This window comes from Bos grunniens, chromosome 5 (genome assembly GCF_055505025.1).
Source record: "Bos grunniens cultivar Pamir isolate PY7600 chromosome 5, Bosgru_T2T1.0, whole genome shotgun sequence".
NCBI classification, from domain to species: Eukaryota; Metazoa; Chordata; class Mammalia; order Artiodactyla; family Bovidae; genus Bos; species Bos grunniens.
In genome coordinates this window covers 34,951,733-34,970,599 of record NC_141169.1, presented here as the reverse complement: position 1 = coordinate 34,970,599, position 18,867 = coordinate 34,951,733, and the positions used below count along the sequence as shown (strand labels likewise).

Genomic DNA, 18,867 nt, shown 5'->3' with positions numbered 1-18,867 from the left:
CAGTTTGAGTTTTTGTTGTTGTTTCAATCTAAAGATGGGACAATCGCTTGTTTTCAAGCTTTGGCTATTGCAAACAATGAAAAACTTACTTCCCACTTTTAATAGTATATCAATAGGATAAATTCTTAAAAATGGAATTCTAGACCAATGTGTCTGTACATCTGTAATCTGAATAGATATGGCCAAAAATTATACCCCTTAGGGTTTGTACTAATTTAAACACCTACCAGCAATGTAACCAACACACAAGAAGCAAGCAGTGCTTGCTCAGAAGTGAAAGAAACTCCAAGATTTGACATAAAGTAAAACAAAAATAAAGAAACAGCTGAAATGTGACCAGTATATGCCAAGCAAATGGAAAACCTGAGATCACCCTGAGAACACATGTTCGTACTAGTGTTTAGATTTGGAGACTAACCTTTAGGACCAACTCAGGTAGGGAAACTGACCCTGGGAGATTCCCCTTTTAAGCCAAGATCCTCAAATGGGGTTAAAGTGGTCCCAGCATGGGTTCAGGAAAAAAACAAATACATATAAATCCTCTGAATGAAAACATCCCTAATTTAGGCCCTCATGATTCCACACCTCATAATCAAACATCACCAAGCCAAAGAAAATAAGTTGACTTGAGTAAGAATCAGCAGAAACAAGAATGTGCTTAAATTTATTTCTATATTTTACATACTATATTCATTATAAATTTATTAGATATCCACTGGCTTCAAACATTAGAACTTTCAAATACTACATTTTTGTTGTTTAGCTGCTAAGTTGTGTCTGCCTCTTTGCGACCCCATGGACTGTAGCACATCAGGTTTCTCTGTTCTTGCTATCTCCTAGAGTTCGCTCAACAGTAGATTAGACCCAGAAGAAAAAAATATCTGTGAACTAGAAGAAATGAAAAACTGAAGAAACCACCCAGACTGTAAGAAACAGAAAAGGAGATGTAATCTGTGAAAGAGAGGTTGGAAAATGAGGTCAGGACAAAGTCTAACACATTAACCGAGGCTCAGAAGAAGAGAGTAAAAGGCAGGCAATAGTTAAAGTACTAATGGCTGAAAAATGATAAAACAAATAAAAAACACAATCCAACAGATAAAGGACACACAAGGTATACTAAATAGGAGAAACGAAAATAATCCACGTTTAGAAACAATGTTGCCAAACTGTACAACATCAAAGATGAAAAAAACATCTTAAAACCAAAAAGAAGAAAAAGATCATCTACAAGGGAATGACAATTAACTTCAAAGGACATTTCTTGACAGCTAGTAAGAAAACTAGAAAATAGCCCAAACGGGAAAAAAAACAAAACTTCAGAGCGCTAAGAGACAAAATAGTTATCAATCCAGAACTGTATTATCATTCTTTGAAAGCTTAGAAGAAGATAAAATTTAAAAACACTTAAGCATTTACCACCAATAGACTTTCACGGCTGCTGCTGCTGCTAAGTCGAGTCAGTCGTGTCCGACTCTGTGCAACCCCATAGACGGCAGCCCACCAGGCTCCCCCATCCCTGGGATTTTCCAGGCAAGAATACTGGAGTGGGTTGCCATTTCCGTCTCCAATGCATGAAAGTGAAAAGTGAAAGTGAAGTCGCTCAGTCATGTCTGACTCTAAGCGACCCCATGGACTGCAGCCCACCAGACTCCTCCATCCATGGGATTTGCCAGGCAAGAGTACTGGAGTGGGGTGCCATTGCCTTCTCCAGACTTTCACTAAAGGAACTCTAAGATTTTTTTTTTTTCCCAGAAAGAAGAAAGAGAATGAAAGAAAAAAAAAAAAGACAATAATGATAAAAAATTTTGAACAAAAAAAAATGTCATTCTGAAATCAGCAGAGAGCAAAAATTTAAGAATAGAAAGAGTTCAATGAACTAAAAACACTGATTGATTGCAACAAGACATGAGAAGAGTAAAAAAAAGTGTGCACTACTTATTTAGGCAGCTATTTCAGAGTTTAAGAACAACGAAAATATGTAAACAAAAAAATATGTGCTAACAGTTTGGAAACACTAAGTTTTGCTTTCAACACAAAAGCTTTATAAAAATTAAGTTACCTTGCATATCTTCATAGTCCTGATCACCCACATTTAGAGTATATATAGTTTTCTTCTTCATTTCTCTTTGAAAAAGGATTTCCTACAGGATGAATGATAACAGAGAATTTTTATGTTTGCCTTGTACACATAATATACATTATTAATTTTTTAAAATCCCAAACGCTAAGAAATTATTTTATACATAAAAGAATAAAATATGAATCAAGTCAGTAAATTTTCTGGATAATCCAGTATACTTTTATACTCCCTGCCACCAAGCACAGTCTTTCTGAAAGGAGAAGCCTTATACAGGTATTAAGTAACAAAGACTCATGATAAATTTTGTGGTACAGACATGAATACAATTGGAGCTTACAGAAAAGAGATCAGTTTGGACTGGAGTTTTTATTGAAGTTGATAGGTTATGTATTTTAAGAAGCTTAAACACATTTAAGCAGCAACACAGAATGAACGAATAAAATGGCATATAGGTAGGCCAATCTGACAACTAAGAGTAAGTGGTAAAAGCGCAACTGTGTGTATATATTGAGGAGGGATGGGCATGTAAGGCAAGAAGTTCATCTGAAAGATAACAGTGAAGGCAACAAGAGCAATATAAATCAAGCTCAGCTCGATTATAGATGGATCTCTAGTGATTGAGAGGTTTAGATTCAATCTTATAGATTCCTCTGAAGACTGACATGATGTAAGCAATATACATGAATCTTTTAAAAGAATGATCTGCAAAACACAGAATGGATTATAGTGGGGAGAGATTAGAAGGAAAGATGTTTGCATAGTTAGAGTAACTGGCTGTGAAATGAATAGAGAAGCAAGAAATTAAAGAGCTGAAGTATTTCCAACATTTGGTAACTACATAAATACAGGGAAGGACTAAAAAATTATTTTGGCCTAGAAGACTAGGAAAATGGTGATTACAGGAGACAAAATGAGAAACAGTAAAGAAAATTAATGTGTTAGTTAAGAGGAACAAACTTATGAAGTAAAATTATTTTTTAAATCAACTCTTAGAATTCTAGGGCTTCCCGGGCAGCTCAGCGGTAAAAGAATCCGCCTGCAATGCAAGAGACTCAGGAGACTCCAGTTTTATCCCTGGGTTGGGAAGATCCCTGGAGGAGAAAATGGAAACCCACAAGTACTCTTGCCTGGAAAATTCTATGGCAGGCTACAGTCCATGGGGTCACAAAGAGCTGGACACAACGAGCACACATGCACACTTTAGAATTCTTTCTTGAATTACTGCAAGACAAGCAATTGCAAAGAACTATTCAAATATATTTTGGAGTATCTAGGCACAAGAAACCACTAAGTTCATCAGTTATGAGTCGCCCACGTGTGTATGAAGTAATTTTTCTATTAGATTTTTAAATAATGTAAACCTGTGAATTTCTATATTAAAGGTTATGTATTGCCTAGAAAAATCTCTATTAGGTTAAGTAGGGAGAAATGCAAGGGCCCATACTTTGACTCAAAACTCAACCAGAAACTAACATATATAAGAATAACTTAAAGGTTTTAATAAGTTAAAAGTTAGAATTTCAACTCGGTATTAGTTACTTTTAAACTGTTAATTCAATCACAGTCTGCCTTAATAAACTTAGAACGTCAAGAACAAAAGGAAAACCTTTCACTCAGCCTACATGCACAACATTTGTTATACTTCTGGTACTATTCTTTAGGTATCATGTAACAGCTAATCAAGATAAATACACTGACTTCTCCGAGTGAGATGGGCCAGGAGGTTTTAAGCAGAGGCCAGCTCCAAGACCACTGCATTCATCTAGAGGGGGCAATTACAGTGGTTTGCAATAAAAGGAGAAGCAAGGGTGATAAAAAGTGCTCAGATTCCAGTCGTTTTCAAAATACAGCCATCAGGAAAGACTGAATATGGCATATGTGTTAGAGAAGATCCCAGGATAACTTCACGGTATTCAGACTTGAGTAACTAGAACGACAGAATTGCTGAGATAGAACACTTCAAAAATATTCAGATAGTTATAGGTTGTTGTCCCACTTGATGTTTACTCAGAAGGACAGGATCAATATCCCTTGAGAACTTGCCACAAATGCAAGATACCTCAGGCAGCACCCTAGCTAGCGAGGAAGAATCTGCGTTTTATCAAGTTCTATGTCAGACTCATATACCTGAGAAACACTACTACAAACAACTTCCAAACCAAGCTGATTTTAGAATTATATTAAACTTCTGTATGATCTATAATTGAGTATAATTCTTCATTTGGAGAAATTCATAACATATCATCTCTCCGATTATGACTGAGAATTCAAAAAAAAATTGTAACTTTTGTCATAAGCAAATCCGTGCTTATGACACTGCCTAGCACTAACAAGCAAACAAGCATCGAATGCAAACCATTACTATTAGTGCAGATCTTCCATCCAAGTCTGTCTTAAATAAAACCAGGAAGCGCCTCCAATTAATTACTCAAAAGTTTGATACTCCCTCTAAGGATGTTATTAATATTTTTATTTTCCCTTGAAGAAATCATAAAAAAGGCTATTTTTCAGTGATGCATGTGTTAGGGAGGATTCTATCTATTATTATAACCCAGCAGTCAAAAGCTGGCTAAGTATTTTCTATAAAGTTTTGTTGAAGAACAGTCTGTTCATTTCTTTGTATTTCCTATGGCTGCTTTTGCACTACAATAGCCAAGTTGAATAATTACGACAGAAACCATATACTTGGTGTGAAATGAAAATATTTCCTGACATATTTATCAACAAGAAATGACACAGCCATCAGCAATTTCTGGCCTCTATATATGAATGAGGACTCCCAAAACTGCGATCCAGCAGATGCTGCCACCCCTTGCGATGACTGCTGAGGAGCTGGGGGAATGCAAGCAGCAAGGTGAGCAAGGAAGCAGGGTTGGCCCCAGACAGCTGAGGTGCACGTGAGAGGAGTGAAGGCAGCGAGCCCCGAGGCCTGCGGCTTCCATACACAGAACACCAAATGCCTCAGCCTGACAGCTGATCTTTGACATTCAGACTGCCTGCTCCCTTTGTTGCAAACTTGTATATAGCCTGACTTCCCCTCCTGCCTCCTTGAAGCAGTTTTCTCAGAAAGGCTGAGATGCTATCTCCCGGGCTCAGAGTCCTTAACATTCCCACCAAAAAAAAACTAACTCTACTTTCAGGTTGTGACCTATTTTTTTGTCGACAGTGGCAAAGTCTACAAAAATTATGATAGGCCCTTTTCAGAAAAAGTTTGCCAACCCTATTAAAGACTATAAAAGGCTGCCTCTTTGGAGATGTGGCTCAGTATCTCACTGCAGAGCCCCTCAAGCTTTCTTAGGTATAAGCATTGATTTACATTTGTATTCAACTGGTACCACAGCACAACAGCTACTTACTAAACATCTGAGTCAGTGCTTTTGCAATGGTTCCTTGAGTTTCTTTCAAAATTGCCTGAAGGCCATATACTTTTGTTGATTTATGTACATTTATTTTATCAATCTGGCTTCTAGAGTTTTCAACTTGTTTTCAACTCTGTTTGCTTTAGAGTAAGGTTGAGGCAATTAACTCTTTCAGTTTAATAGTTATTTTCTTTCCAGCTTCTTTGCTATATAATCCACTTAACTGCTTCTGATCTGTCACTGTTAATTTTACATCTCTTGCAGAATGCTCCCCTTAATTTTTTTTCCTACGTGATTTCCACCATAAAGCAATCTTATTAGACTTTATAAACAGACTTGTTTGCCTCAAGTGGGCTATTTTGACAAGGTTTTGTTTAGAATATTCTTTATTTGCATGTTTGGTGCTGGAGCTGTAATACTAGCACTCTTCAGCACAGATAGGAATGTCCTGTTATCACAGGTTTTAGAAAAAACTGTTTGCATTCAAACACTAACTAGTCTGACACTTACTAGTCGTGTGACAACTTCTTTAAGCCTGTTTCCTCATTTACAAAATGGAAATAAAATAGTAACCATTTCAGTCATTATGAAAATCAAATTACATAAACACGTAATCCATTTAAAGTGTTCAGTTCAGTGGCTCAGTCGTGTCCAACTCTTTGCGACCCCATGAACCAAAGCACGCCGGCCTCCCTGTCCATCACCAACTCCCAGAGTCCACCTAAACCCATGTGCCTTGAGTTGGTGATGCCATCCAAACATCTCATCCTCTGTCATTCCCTTCTCCTCCAGCCCTCAATCTTTCCCAGCATCAGGGTCTTTTCAAATGAGTCAGCTCTTCGCATCAGGTGGCCAAAGTACTGGAGTTTCAACTTCAACAACAGTCCTTCCAATGAACACCCAGGACTGATCTCCTTTAGGATGGACAGGTTGGATCTCCTTGCAGTTCAAGGGACTCTCAAGAGTCTTCTCCAACAGCACAGTTCAAAAAGCATCAATTCTTCTGTGCTCAGCTTTCTTTATAGTCCAACTCTTACATCCATACATGACTACTGGAAAAACCACAGCCCTGACTAGACGGACCTTTGTTGACAAAGTGATGTCTCTGCTTTTTAATATGCTGTCTAGGTGGGTCATAACTTTCCTATCAAGGAGTAAGTGTCTTTTAATTTCATGGCTGCAGTCACCATCTGCAGTGATTTTGGAGCCAGAAAAATTAATTCAGCCACTGTTTCCATTGTTTCCCCATCTATTAGCCATGAAGTGATGGGACCGGATGCCATGATCTTAGTTTTCTGAATGCTGAGCTTTAAGCCAACTTTTCCACTCTCCTCTTTCACTTTCATCAAGAGGCTCTTTAGTTCTTCCTCACTTTCTAAAGGGTGGTGTCATCTGCATATCTGAGGTTGATGTTTCAGACAGCACAAAAGAAGTACTCAACAACTAGCACATGTGCACAAACACATGAGTAACTCCCCACCCAAAGCAGATTCTAGGTATACCACAGGATTCAAGATGATAAATCTGTATGACTCTCATTAAGAATAGACTTTCACTATTTTTACCAACAAATTTGTAAAACCCCTGTACTACAAAGAATATCCACATATGGAAAGAATGATATCAGTAAAAAGTTTACAAAACTTAACCTATCAAATAGTTCTTCAAACAGAATTTACACAAGGATAAGTAAGTTACTTATTCTACACGGACATTATTTATCAAGATTCTGGTTTATCTGAAAATAAAAATGTTGAAGCAAGACACAAAATCTAGGACTCACACAGTAAACAGCCCTAGGATTTTTGTATCTTATTTTCTACTTTATATACGCATAGGAAAAGAAACACTAAGTGCTGTAACATACGGCTGTCTGTGTACTCAATTGCTCAGTCATGTCTGACTCTTTGCGACCTCATAGACCTCAGAGCCTGCCAGGCTCCTCTATTCATGGGAATTTTCCATGCAAGAATAATGCAGTGGGATGCCATTTCCTTCTCCAGGGGATCCTCTCAACCCAGGGATCAAACCCACATCTCTTGCATCTCCCAAATTAGCAGACAGATTCTTTATCACTGCACCGCCTGGGAAGCCTGTAACATATGGCTACTCCAGGAAAAAAGAAAAGGTCATGTTTAAATAAAGTTCCAACCACAATTTCCTAAGACTCTCATTTAGTTTTTAATAAGTATACATTATTTACGAGGTTTCTTACCCTTAAGATTCTTCAGGTCGAGCAGTCAGGTAACCGGCTTTCCATCAAACTTATCTGGAGAGAGAATTATGAAAATCAGTCCTATTTCACTTCACTTTCAACTTGGGTACAAAAGAAAGGAGACTAGTAAAGTACAAAGAACTACTTATTACAGAGGGCCACCAGTTTTGAGTATAATTTGTTTAGAATGTAAAACATTTTAAGAGAATGACTGCGAAGTCGCTTCAGTCATGTCCAACTCTGTGCGACCCCATAGACGGCACCCCACCAGGCTCCCCCGTCCCTGGGATTCTCCAGGCAAGAACACTGGAGTGGGTTGCCATTTCCTTCTCCAAAGCATGAAAGTGAAAAGTGAAAGTGAAGTCGCTCAGTAGTGTCCGACTCGTAACAACCCCATGGACTGCAGCCCACCAGGCTCCTCCATCCATGGGAGTTTCCAGGCAAGAGTACTGGAGTGGGGTGCCATTATGCCTGTAAATATGAAGACACACATAGGTCCTGGAAGCAAACAATAATGAAACTATTTTGTTCAGGGAGAGAGAAGCACAAGAAAACACATTTCAGCATATAGGAGAAAACCAACAGAAAACAAAGTAACAGAGAATTAGAGAAAAACAAAAACAAAAACTACCCCAACAAACAGACTTAGTCTCATCACCTAATAAAGGAATGCGGAAAAAGACACACAAAAGATATTTAACCAGCCCATAAATTCAACAACTATTAGTATTTAAATTATTTCCTGAACTCCAGATTTTAAGAATCCTTAACCAGTAATCACATCTCGCTTATTCCTCTTTCTCAACCAGCCCCACAGAACTCCCCACATTTCTACAGTCTGCCTATATAATTCACTTAGTATCTAGTCAGCACTCCCTATTTTCTAGGTACCACCAGGCCTTAAGCACTGACACACCTGATTTTAAAAAAAAGTAACAGCACAGCAGGTGCTATAATGGCAGTAAACACAGGATATTACAAAAACACACAATAAGCACCATATCCTTGCAACATATGCCTCTGTAAAAAAAAAAGGCTTCTCAACTAGGACCAAAAAGATTTAAAATGTATTTTTCTAACTCTCCTCCCCCCCCATCAAATATTCTGTACCATTATAGCATTTCCATTAATTAAGGACTCAAAATTTGAATTGTCAAAGTAAACATGGTAGTGAGGATCTTAAATTTCATAATAAATGAATGATATACACAAATAGGTAAATTGATTTTCTGATCATTTTATACTTCCTCTGTGGAAGTGACAATTAGGCAAACATGAAAGATACACTGTACCTAGTTCCACACAATAAAGTTTTATCCCCCAAAAAAGCTTTTCAGACTAATGTCTGGACATATAGGCGGAAAGAAGTATTATTCTCTCTTCTTGAAATTTTATAACATAGTACATTTCATACAATTTATCTGAATATATTAATATCTAACTGAACATCATGAAATTAAAAAAATAACACACTAATTTCTATTCATGATCACAAGAGTTGCATATTTTTCCAGCCATCAAATTTAGTTATAATACCAACCAACAGTAAAACTGAAATGGATATAAAATTCAGAAGACTTATAATCAATTTTTTTTCAACTTTTGCTTTATTTGATTCATTTACACACAACTATGGTCTTTATGTTTATATTCCCTCAAAATTCATGTTGAAACCCTAACCCGTAAGGGTAGACAGTACTGTTAATAAGTGCGGCATATGGGACATGCTTAAGAGGGTGAATTGCTCATGAAAGGGATTACTACTTTAGAAAAGAGGCTCTAAAAAGATCTCTAACCCCTTCCTTCTCAGGGAAAATCTGAGACCTGGAAGAGGGCCCTCATCCAACCATAACAGCACCCTATTGTCTAACTTCTAGTCTCTGGAACTGTGTGAAATAAATCTGTTCTTTACAAGCCACCCAGTTTTGGTATTTTCTCATAGCAGCCCAAACAGACTAAGACACATGCTCTGCTTTCAGTTACTAATGCACATTAGTCCCTGGAACAGCTTTCTAGTTCAGTTTTCAACAGGGTTATTTGCTTGCTTGTCAGTAGTTGATCAATAAAAGCAATTCATGGAACCTTTCCATATTCAATTCTTTCATCCTGCACTTATATACAAAAAAAAGTTTTGTTTCCTCAGCACCGTTTACTGATGAACAAACAATTCTACGTCTTGTTTTTTATCAGGTAAAATGAAAATAAAGAAGCTGAAGACATACACATTTATAGGTTTTATAATAAAACCAGTTCCATATATCAATCCAGGAAGGAAAAGAATGTCTTCAAAATGTCTCTAATATTCTTGCAGTGTCTCCAACAGCAAGTGAATGTCAAGAAGGTCCACTAATATGAATCATGTCACATCATACTATGCTAACCAATAACCTAATTATTAGAACAAAACATTTTTTAAAAGTTAAAATAAATAAAAAATAAAACATTTTCAAAAAAGCAAGCCATTTAATCCTCAGGCATAGATTAAAACATAGATTAAACGGACATAGGAGTAGTTTTTCAAATGTAATGTAATTTTGGAAATCAGAGTTCAGGAAAACTATGCTGTTACTGTGAAAGAGAAACTAATGTTCCTATTTCCTTCTAGACTTAAGTAGCATAATCTCCTTGATAAAACTTGTACTGTTATACATGGCAGGATCATATATATGTTGAAAAACAATGAGATATAATTGCCATTTTCAACTATAAAATAAGAAGATGCAAGTTGACATAACATTATAAAATAGATAATAAGTGAAATGGGGAAATTTCCATTCTATGTGAAATGGATTAAGTACATACTATCTTGTTAACCTCACTGAAGAAACTATAAATTCTAGACAAAATGAATGGAGAAGCTAACTGAAAATTAAAAGCGAAACAGTAACAGGTAGTTTGGGGAAGAGCCCCAAATCAGATATATTATCAAACTGGTAATGTGTTTATAATTCTTTCCCACCGAATTTATGCCCCAAAGTTAGGCTTTATGAAACCTGAAACCTATAAAGTGACCACTGTTAGAGAAACAGAGACACGGAGAGGGGAAGAGAGAAGGAAAGACATATGCACACTGGCACAAGCAAGCATTTACATGTGCTCTAAGAAAAGCCTCCAGCTCTGCCTAAGCAGGAGGAAAGGGGTCTCCTAAAACTCAATAGTGACAGAAATCTTTGTTTTTTCCTTTCTGTTCTTCATTCCCCATGAGCCAGTTCCCAAGCAATCCTGTGGTGGTGATGGCTACAAGAGCAGCAGCAGAGTCAGCAAAAGCCTAAAATTTAGGGAAAGGCACCATTCACAATGATTGCAGAAACTCTGGGTTAATCTCGTTGATTACTCTCCTGCCTTCTGGTCCTTTGGCTTCAGGTGCGATTGTGGAAAATACACACCACCTTGGAGCAAACAAAGACTTAGCTTTCTAGCCAGAGGACAGAAAGGTGTGTGTGTGTAGGTAGGGAAGAAGTTAGTCTCAGGGATCTAGAAAATACCAAGGAAATAATAGGGGAGAGAGCTTGAGACAGTAATCTGTAAACTGTTCAAATTGTCCAAAATAATTTCAGAACTGCTTGACATAATGAGAATCAAAAAATTTCAAATGCTCATCTATGTCTGCTTCATGACTATGCTAAAGCCTTTGTGTGGATCACAACAAACTGGAAAATTCTTAAAGAGATGGGACTACCAGACCACCTGACCTACCTCCTGCAAAACCTGTATGCAGGTCAAGCAGCAGCAGTTAGAACCGGAAAATTGCAAAAGGAGTAAGTCACAGCTGCACATTGTCACCCTGCTTATTTAACTTGTATGCAGAGTACATCATGTGAAATGCTGGGCTGGATGAAGCACAAGCTGGAATCAAGATTGCCGGGAGAAGTATCAATAACCTCAGATATGCAGATGACACCACCCTTATGGCAGAAAGTGAAGAGGAACTAAAGAGCCTCTTGAAGAAGGTAAAAGAGGAGAGTGAAAAAGTTGGCTTAACACTCAACATTCAAAAAACTAAGATCGTGGCATCTGGTCCCACCACTTAATGGCAACTAGATGGGGAAACAGCGGAAGACTTTATTTTATTGGGCTCCAAAATCACTGCAGATGGGGACTGCAGCCACGAAATTAAGACGCTTGCTCCCTGTAAGAAAAACTATGACAAATCTAGACAGTGTATTAAAAAGCAGACACATTACTTTGCTGACAAAGGTCTGTATAGTCAAAGCTATGGTTTTTCCAGTAGTCACGTATGGATCTAAGAGTTTGATAAGAAAGAAGGCTGAGCACCAAAGAACTGATGCTTTCAAACTGTGGTGACAGAGAAGACTCTTGAGAGTCCCTTGGACTGGAAGGAGATAAAACTAGTCAATCCTAAAGGAAGTCAATGCTGAATATGCATTGAAAAGACTTATGCTGAAGCTCCAATACTTTGGCCACCTGATGCAAAGACCAGACTCATTGGAAAAGATCCTGATGCTGGCAAAGACAGAAGGCAGGAGGAGGACAACCGAGGATGAGATGGTTGGACAGCATCACCGACTCAATGGACATTTGAGCAAGCTCCGGGAGATGGTGAAGGACAGGGAAGTCAAGCGTGCTGCAGTCCATGCGGTCGCAAAGAGTTGCAGACTGAGGGACCACCCTCAAACAGCAAGAGCAACATGAGGAAAGACAACACACAGAAACCAACGCCAAGAAGACACAGATAGTAGAGCACTGGGTGAACTGTCTGACAAAGATTTAAAGCAGGCAATAAAAATGTTCCAGCAAGTAAAAGCAAATCCTCTTGAAACACATAGAAAGCTAGAAAATCACAGCCAAGAAACACAAGATATAAAGTACCGCCAATTGGAAATATTAGGACTGAAAAATGCAATAACTGAAACAGAAAACACACTGGACAGACTAAAGAGCAGAACGACAGTCAGTGGACTTAAAGACAAGAGCAGTAGAACCTACCCAATCTGAACAACAGAAAAATATGGGGGAAAATATCATTAGTGTCTCAGGAACTGTAACAGCCAAGAGTCAATTTTGACTCTTGCAAGCTAGGTCTATGCCTTTGGCCACTTTTGTTATTATAATCACATATAATGGCCTGCCTCAGAGAACCCTGCCCCCTCTACCTGACCCTTAAACTAAAATGCCTTTGTTTAGCTCACAGGGAGATAAATAACCCTGCCCACTGGGAATGACCCTAAACAATAGCACACTCCCCTGCCTGAGGCAATGTAAAGAAGAGTCTACACATGGACATCACCAAATGGTCAACACCAAAATCAGATGGATTATATTCTTTGCAGGAAAAGATGGAAAAGCTCTATACAGTCAGCAGAAACAAGACCCGGAGCTGACTGTGGCTTAGATCATGAACTCCTTATTGCCACATTCAGACCTAAATTGAAGAAAGTAGGGAAAACCATTAGACCATTCAGGTATGACCTAAACCAAATCCCTTAACATTATACAGCGGAACTGAGAAATAGATTGAAGAGACTAGATCTCACAGACAGAGTGTCTGATGAACTATGGATGGAGTTTCGTGACATTGTACAGGAGACAGGGAGCAAGACCATCACCAAGAAAAAAGAAATGCGAAAAAGCAAAATGCCTGTCTAGGGAGGCCTTACAAATAGCTGTGAAAAGAAGAGAAGCAAAAAGCAAAGGAGAAAAGGAAAGATATAAGCATCTGAATGGAGAGTTCCAAAGAATAGCAAGGAGAGATAGGAAAGCCCTCCTGAGTGATTAGAGCAAAGAAACAGAGGAAAACAATAGAATGGGAAAGACTAGATATCTCTTTAAGAAAATTAGAGATACCAAGGGAACATTTTCATGCAAAGATGGGCTCAATAAAGGACAGAAATGGTATGGACCTAACAGAAGCAGAAGATATTAAGAAGAGGTGGCAAGAATACACAGAAGAACTGTACAAAAAAGATCCTCAGGACCCAGATAATCAGGATGGTGTAATCACTCGCCTAGAGCCAGACATCCTGGGATGTGAAGTCAAGTGGGCCTTAAGAAGCATCACTACAAACAAAGCTAGTGGAGGTGATGGAATTCCAGTTGAGCTATTTCAAATCCTAAAAGATCATGCTATGAAAGTGCTCCACTCAATATACCAGCAAATTTGGAAAACTCAGCAGTGGCCACAGGACTGGAAAAGGTCCAATTTTCATTTCAATCCCTAAGAAAGGCAATGCCAAAGAATGCTCAAACTACCACATAAATGCACTCATCTCACACACTAGTAAAGTAATGCTCAAAATTCTCCAAGCCAGGCTTCAACAATACGTGAATTGTGAACTTCCAGATGTTCAAGCTGATTTAGAAAAGGCAGAGAAACCAGAGATCAAATTGCCAACATCTACTGGATCATCAAAAGAGCAAGAGAGTTCCAGAAAAACATCTATTTCTGCTTTATTGACTATGCCAAAACCTTCAACTGTGTGGATCACAATAAACTGTGGAAAATTCTGAAAGAGATGGGAATACCAAGACCACTTGACCTGCCTCTTGAGAAACCTGTATGCAGAGCAGGAAGCAACAGTTAGAACTGGACATGGAACAGACTGGTTCCAAATAGGAAAAGGAGTATGTCAAGGCTGTACACGGAGAAGGCAATGGCAACCCACTCCAGTACTCTTGCCTGGAAAATCCCATGGACAGAGAAGCCTGGTGGGCTGCAGTCCATGGGGTCGCTACGAGTCAGACACGACTGAGCAACTTCACTTTCACTTTTCACTTTCATGCACTGGAGGAGGAAATGGCAACCCACTCGAGTGTTCTTCCCTGGAGAATCCCAGGGATGGGGGAGCCTAGTGGGCTGTAGTCTATGGAGTTGCACAGAGTCAGACATGACTGAAGTGACTTAGCAGCAGCAGCAGCAGTAAGGCTGTATATTGTAACCCTGCTTATTTAACTTCTATGCAGAGTACATCATGAGAAACACTGGGCTAGATGAAGCACAAGCTGGAATCAAGATTGCCGGGAGAAATATCAATAACCTCAGATATGCAATGACACCACCCTTATGGCAGAATGTGAAGAAGAACTAAAGAGCCTCTTGATAAAAGTGAAAGAGGAGAGTGAAAAAGTTGGCTTAAAGCTCAGCATTCAGAAAACTAAGATCGTAGCATCTGGTTCCATCAGTTCATGGCAAATAGACAAAGAAACAGTGGAAAAAGTGGCAGACTTTATTTTGGGGGGCTCCAAAATCACTGCAGATAGTAACTGCAGCCAAGAAATAAAAAGACATTTACTCCCTGGAAAAAAAGTTATAACCAACCTAGACAGCATGTTAAAAAGCAGAGACATTACTTTGCCAACAAAGGTCCATCTAGTCAAGCCTATGGTTTTTCCAGTAGTCATGTATGGATGTGAGCTGGACTATAAAGAAATCTGAGTGCCGAAAGAATTGATGCTTTTGAACTGTGGTGTTGGAGAAGATTCCTGAGAGTCCCTTGGACAGCAAGGAGATCCAACCTGTCCATCCTAAAGGAAATCAGTCCTGAATATTCATTGGAAGGACTGACGTTGAAGTTGAAACTCCAATAGTTTGGCCACCTGATGCGAAGAACTGACTCATTTGAAAAGACCCTGATGCTGGGCAAGATTGAAGGCAGGAGGAGAAGGGGACAACAGAGGATGAGATGGTTGGATGGCATCACCGACTCAATGGACATGAGTTTGAGTAAACTCTGGGAGGGTGATGAACAGGGAGGCCTGGCGTGCTGCAGTCCATGGGGTAGCAAAGAGTTGGACACGTCTGAGTGACTGAACTGAACTGAACTGCCTGAGACTTGCCATTGTAGGAGGTATTTACAATAAAAGGACTTTCTACTTTCTTTCCACACCTCCTTCCCCACCCCCATCTCTGATCCATAAAAGAACCTGGCATCCAGACCCCAGACAAGATGGTTATTTTGAAACATTAATCTGTCACCTTCTCAGTCACCTAGCTTTCCAAATAGTCGTGTTTCTTGCCTCAACATCTAGTCCCTCGGATTCACTGGCCTCTCCTGCAGCAAGCAGAGTAAGCTTGGTAACAAATCTGGCAAGCCAGCCAGGAGCCTTGCTGCTCCTGCCTAGCAGGCCCAGATCAGGGAATATTGAGACAAGGCCCTAAGCAGCTGCTGGGACCATTGACAAGTCTGACTTGTGTCTGTGAGAAACCTTATTTTTAATCCAACCTCTTTTTTAAACTGATGCATTTTACACTGCTATACCTGACTCAGTCTGAAACCTTGAAATAAGAACTGATGCCTGTGTGTTTGTATGTGCTATTGTCTTTGGATAACACTGTCATGGTTGATCTGTAAAAGAGCCCTATTTTATTGGCTTGAACAAAAGTTTGTAAGTTAAATTGCTTACAAACCAAGCAATTCAAATACAAGAGAAATTAAGCTAAATAAATTTTAGGTTTACGTGAACTGGGAAATATTCACTATTAAATTAGTACCTGGAATTAATGTTAAACTTGGTTGATCTAACAGGCATCTCCTGAGTCACAACATTAAATGGAATATTAAGTAGAATACTTTCATTGTCCCTGAGTTTAATATAAGCTAAATAAGATTTATTATATCTGTTACAAATCCATCAGCAAAGAAAGTAACTCAATGTGAAGAAACTTCTGAGGAAATAAAGTGCAAATGAGAAGAGTTCAAAGTGTACTTTTAGAAATATATGTTACAGGATCTCTCCAGACAGTCTGTAACTTAAAAGCTAAAACTGGGCTAAAATAAGTGATGAAAGGTTTATGGAAAATGGACCCCCAAAAGGGTTTTATATGTGATCAGTGAGGATTGACTAAGTTAAAAACAAGTTTAATTGAGTAAATGGATCTTAAGTAAGCTGGAGCAAAACTAAATTTGGCTTTTCTCTCTGCTAAAACAGTCAAATTTTCTGAAGATGCTAAGCTGACTTTAATAACAGATTATGTTTATTTACATTTTAAATAATCTATTCAGCTCAGTTCAGTCACTCAGTTGTGCCTGACTCTTCACAACCTCATGGACTGCAGCACGCCAGGCTTCCCTGTACTTCACCAACTCCCAGAGCTTGCTTAAACTCATGTCCATCAAGTCAGTGATGCCATCCAACCATCTCATCCTCTGTCATCCCCTTCTCCTCCTGCCTTCAATCTTGCCCAGCATCCAGGTCTTTTCCAATGAGTCAGGTCTTCGTATCAGGAGGCCTAAGTATTGGAGCTTCACTTTTAGCATCCGTCCTTCCAATGAACATTCAGGACTGATTTCCTTTAGGATTGACTGGTTTGATCTCCTTGCAGTCCAAGGGTCTCTCAAGAGTCTTCACACCACAGTTCAAAAGCATCAATTTTTCATCACTCAGCTTTCTTTATGGTCGAACTCTCACATCCATACATGACTACCAGAAAAACCATAGCTTTGACTAGACGGTAAAGCAATGTCTTGTTGGTAAAGCAATGTCTCTGCTTTTTAATACACTGTCTAGGTTTGTCATAGCTTTTCTTACAGGGAGCAACAGTCTTTTAATTTCATGGCTGCAGTCCCCATCTGCAGTGATTTTGAAGCCCATGAAAATAGTCTCTCACTGTTTCCATTGTTTCCTCATCCATCTGCCATGAAGTGATGGGACTGGATGCCATGATCTTAGCTTTTTGAACAGTGAGTTTTAAGTCTGCTTTTTGACTCTCCTCTTTCACTTTCATCAAGAGGCTCTTTAGTTCTTCTTCACTTTCTGCCATAAGGGTGGTGTCATCTGCATATCTGAGGTTGTTGATATTTCTCCCTGTAGTCTTGATCCTGTTTGTGCTTCATCCAGTCCAGCATTTCATATGATGCACTGTGCATATAAATAAGCAAGATGACAACATATAGCCTTGATGCACTCCTTTCCCAATTAGAAACCAGTCTGTTGTTCCATGTCTGGTTCTAACTGTTTCTTCTTGCCCTGCATACAGGTTTCTTTAGGAGGCAGGTATTCTCATCTCTTTAAGAATTTTCCACAGTTTGTTGTGATTCCAGAAAAACATCTACTTCTGTTTCACTGAGTACATAAAGCCTTTGACTGTGTGGATCACAACAAACTGCAGAAAATTCTTGAAGTACTTTCTATATTTGCCTTTGAAGTCTTTTATCGGCCCTTTGGCTAAGTTTCACCATTACCCATGGTCCTGTTGTATTTTAAAATGTATTCCTGGGGTGGCATGTTCCTTTGACAGGACTTCCTAAATCAAATTATAAAAAGTTCCTTTTACCTCTTGCTAGCTGAGGCGTATTGGAGAAGGAAATGGCAACGCACTCCAGTACTCTTGCCTGGAAAATCCCAGGGACGGGGGAGCCTGGTGGGCTGCCGTCTATGGGGTCGCACAGAGTCAGACACGACTGAAGTGACTTAGCAGCAGCAGCAGCTGAGGAGTGCTTCAAAGGTCCTTGAAGCACAAGGAGAGATGTTGAACTAATTAGGTTCACTTGGTATGTTAAACTGTACAGAAGGTGTTATCAAATAATAAATTTTAAGTTACATGATAAATGGTACAGATATTCTAGAGATTATAGCATTTCTAAGAATCTGATATGTCCTGGTAGAATATTATTAATCATAATTCTAGTTATTTCCTGAAAGTGTCATATGTCAACAGTAAGCAGGCTGCTTTGTCAATGGGACTGTAATCAGATGAAAACTGTGTCTTTTTTGAGTCTTTTGTAGACAGTTACAGTTAAAAATGTTTCCTTTTCGAGATTTATAAAAAAGACTTTGGATATATACATGTTGCTGACTTTCAGACCATAAAGCTGAACTGAGTAAGAAATTGAAGAATTCTAATGCAAGACCTAACGACTTCATAAAGCTGTTAACAAAAAAGATTAGCTACATAGGACTGAGTAAACAAGTTAATATAGTTATAATTTTTATGGTTTCTATCTTAAAAGATTATTGGTTTAAATCTGTTCTTTCCAAGTGTAAGGAAAACTTTCTCCTTAAATTAATTATGACTTACAGTAAGTTGGTAAATTATACTTTTGTGAGTAAAATTGAAATATTTATCTTTTTTGTCTCTACCTGGTTGATCCTGCCAATAGCATATGCTTGTCTCAAATATTAAGTCATCCATATCTAAGTACGCATGGACTGTGCAGTGAAACTGCAAATAGCTCATTAAATCAGTTATGGCTCCTTTGATCTCTCAATTATTGCAACTGGATTACAACTAGTTACACTAATCATTGTTTAAATTT

General features: G+C 38.6%; 1 protein-coding gene across 6 annotated transcripts in view; it reads right to left on the bottom strand.

The window, feature by feature from the left end:
- Positions 1–18,867, bottom strand: part of SCAF11 (SR-related CTD associated factor 11) — a 94,274-nt gene that overhangs the window by 50,042 nt on the left and 25,365 nt on the right. For 4 of the 6 annotated variants that reach the window (XM_086399797.1, XM_086399796.1, XM_086399794.1 and 1 more), the window contains exons 2-3: positions 7,655–7,708; positions 2,060–2,141 (exon numbers count right to left, since the gene is read on the bottom strand). Coding sequence is in view for 2 of the 6 variants with exons in the window: in XM_086399794.1 (XP_086255920.1) it covers positions 2,060–2,120 (61 nt within the window). In the remaining 4 variants the exon portion in view is untranslated. The remainder of the gene's footprint in view (positions 1–2,059; positions 2,142–7,654; positions 7,709–18,867) is intronic. The other 2 variants (XM_086399799.1, XM_086399798.1) reach the window with 1 other exon arrangement.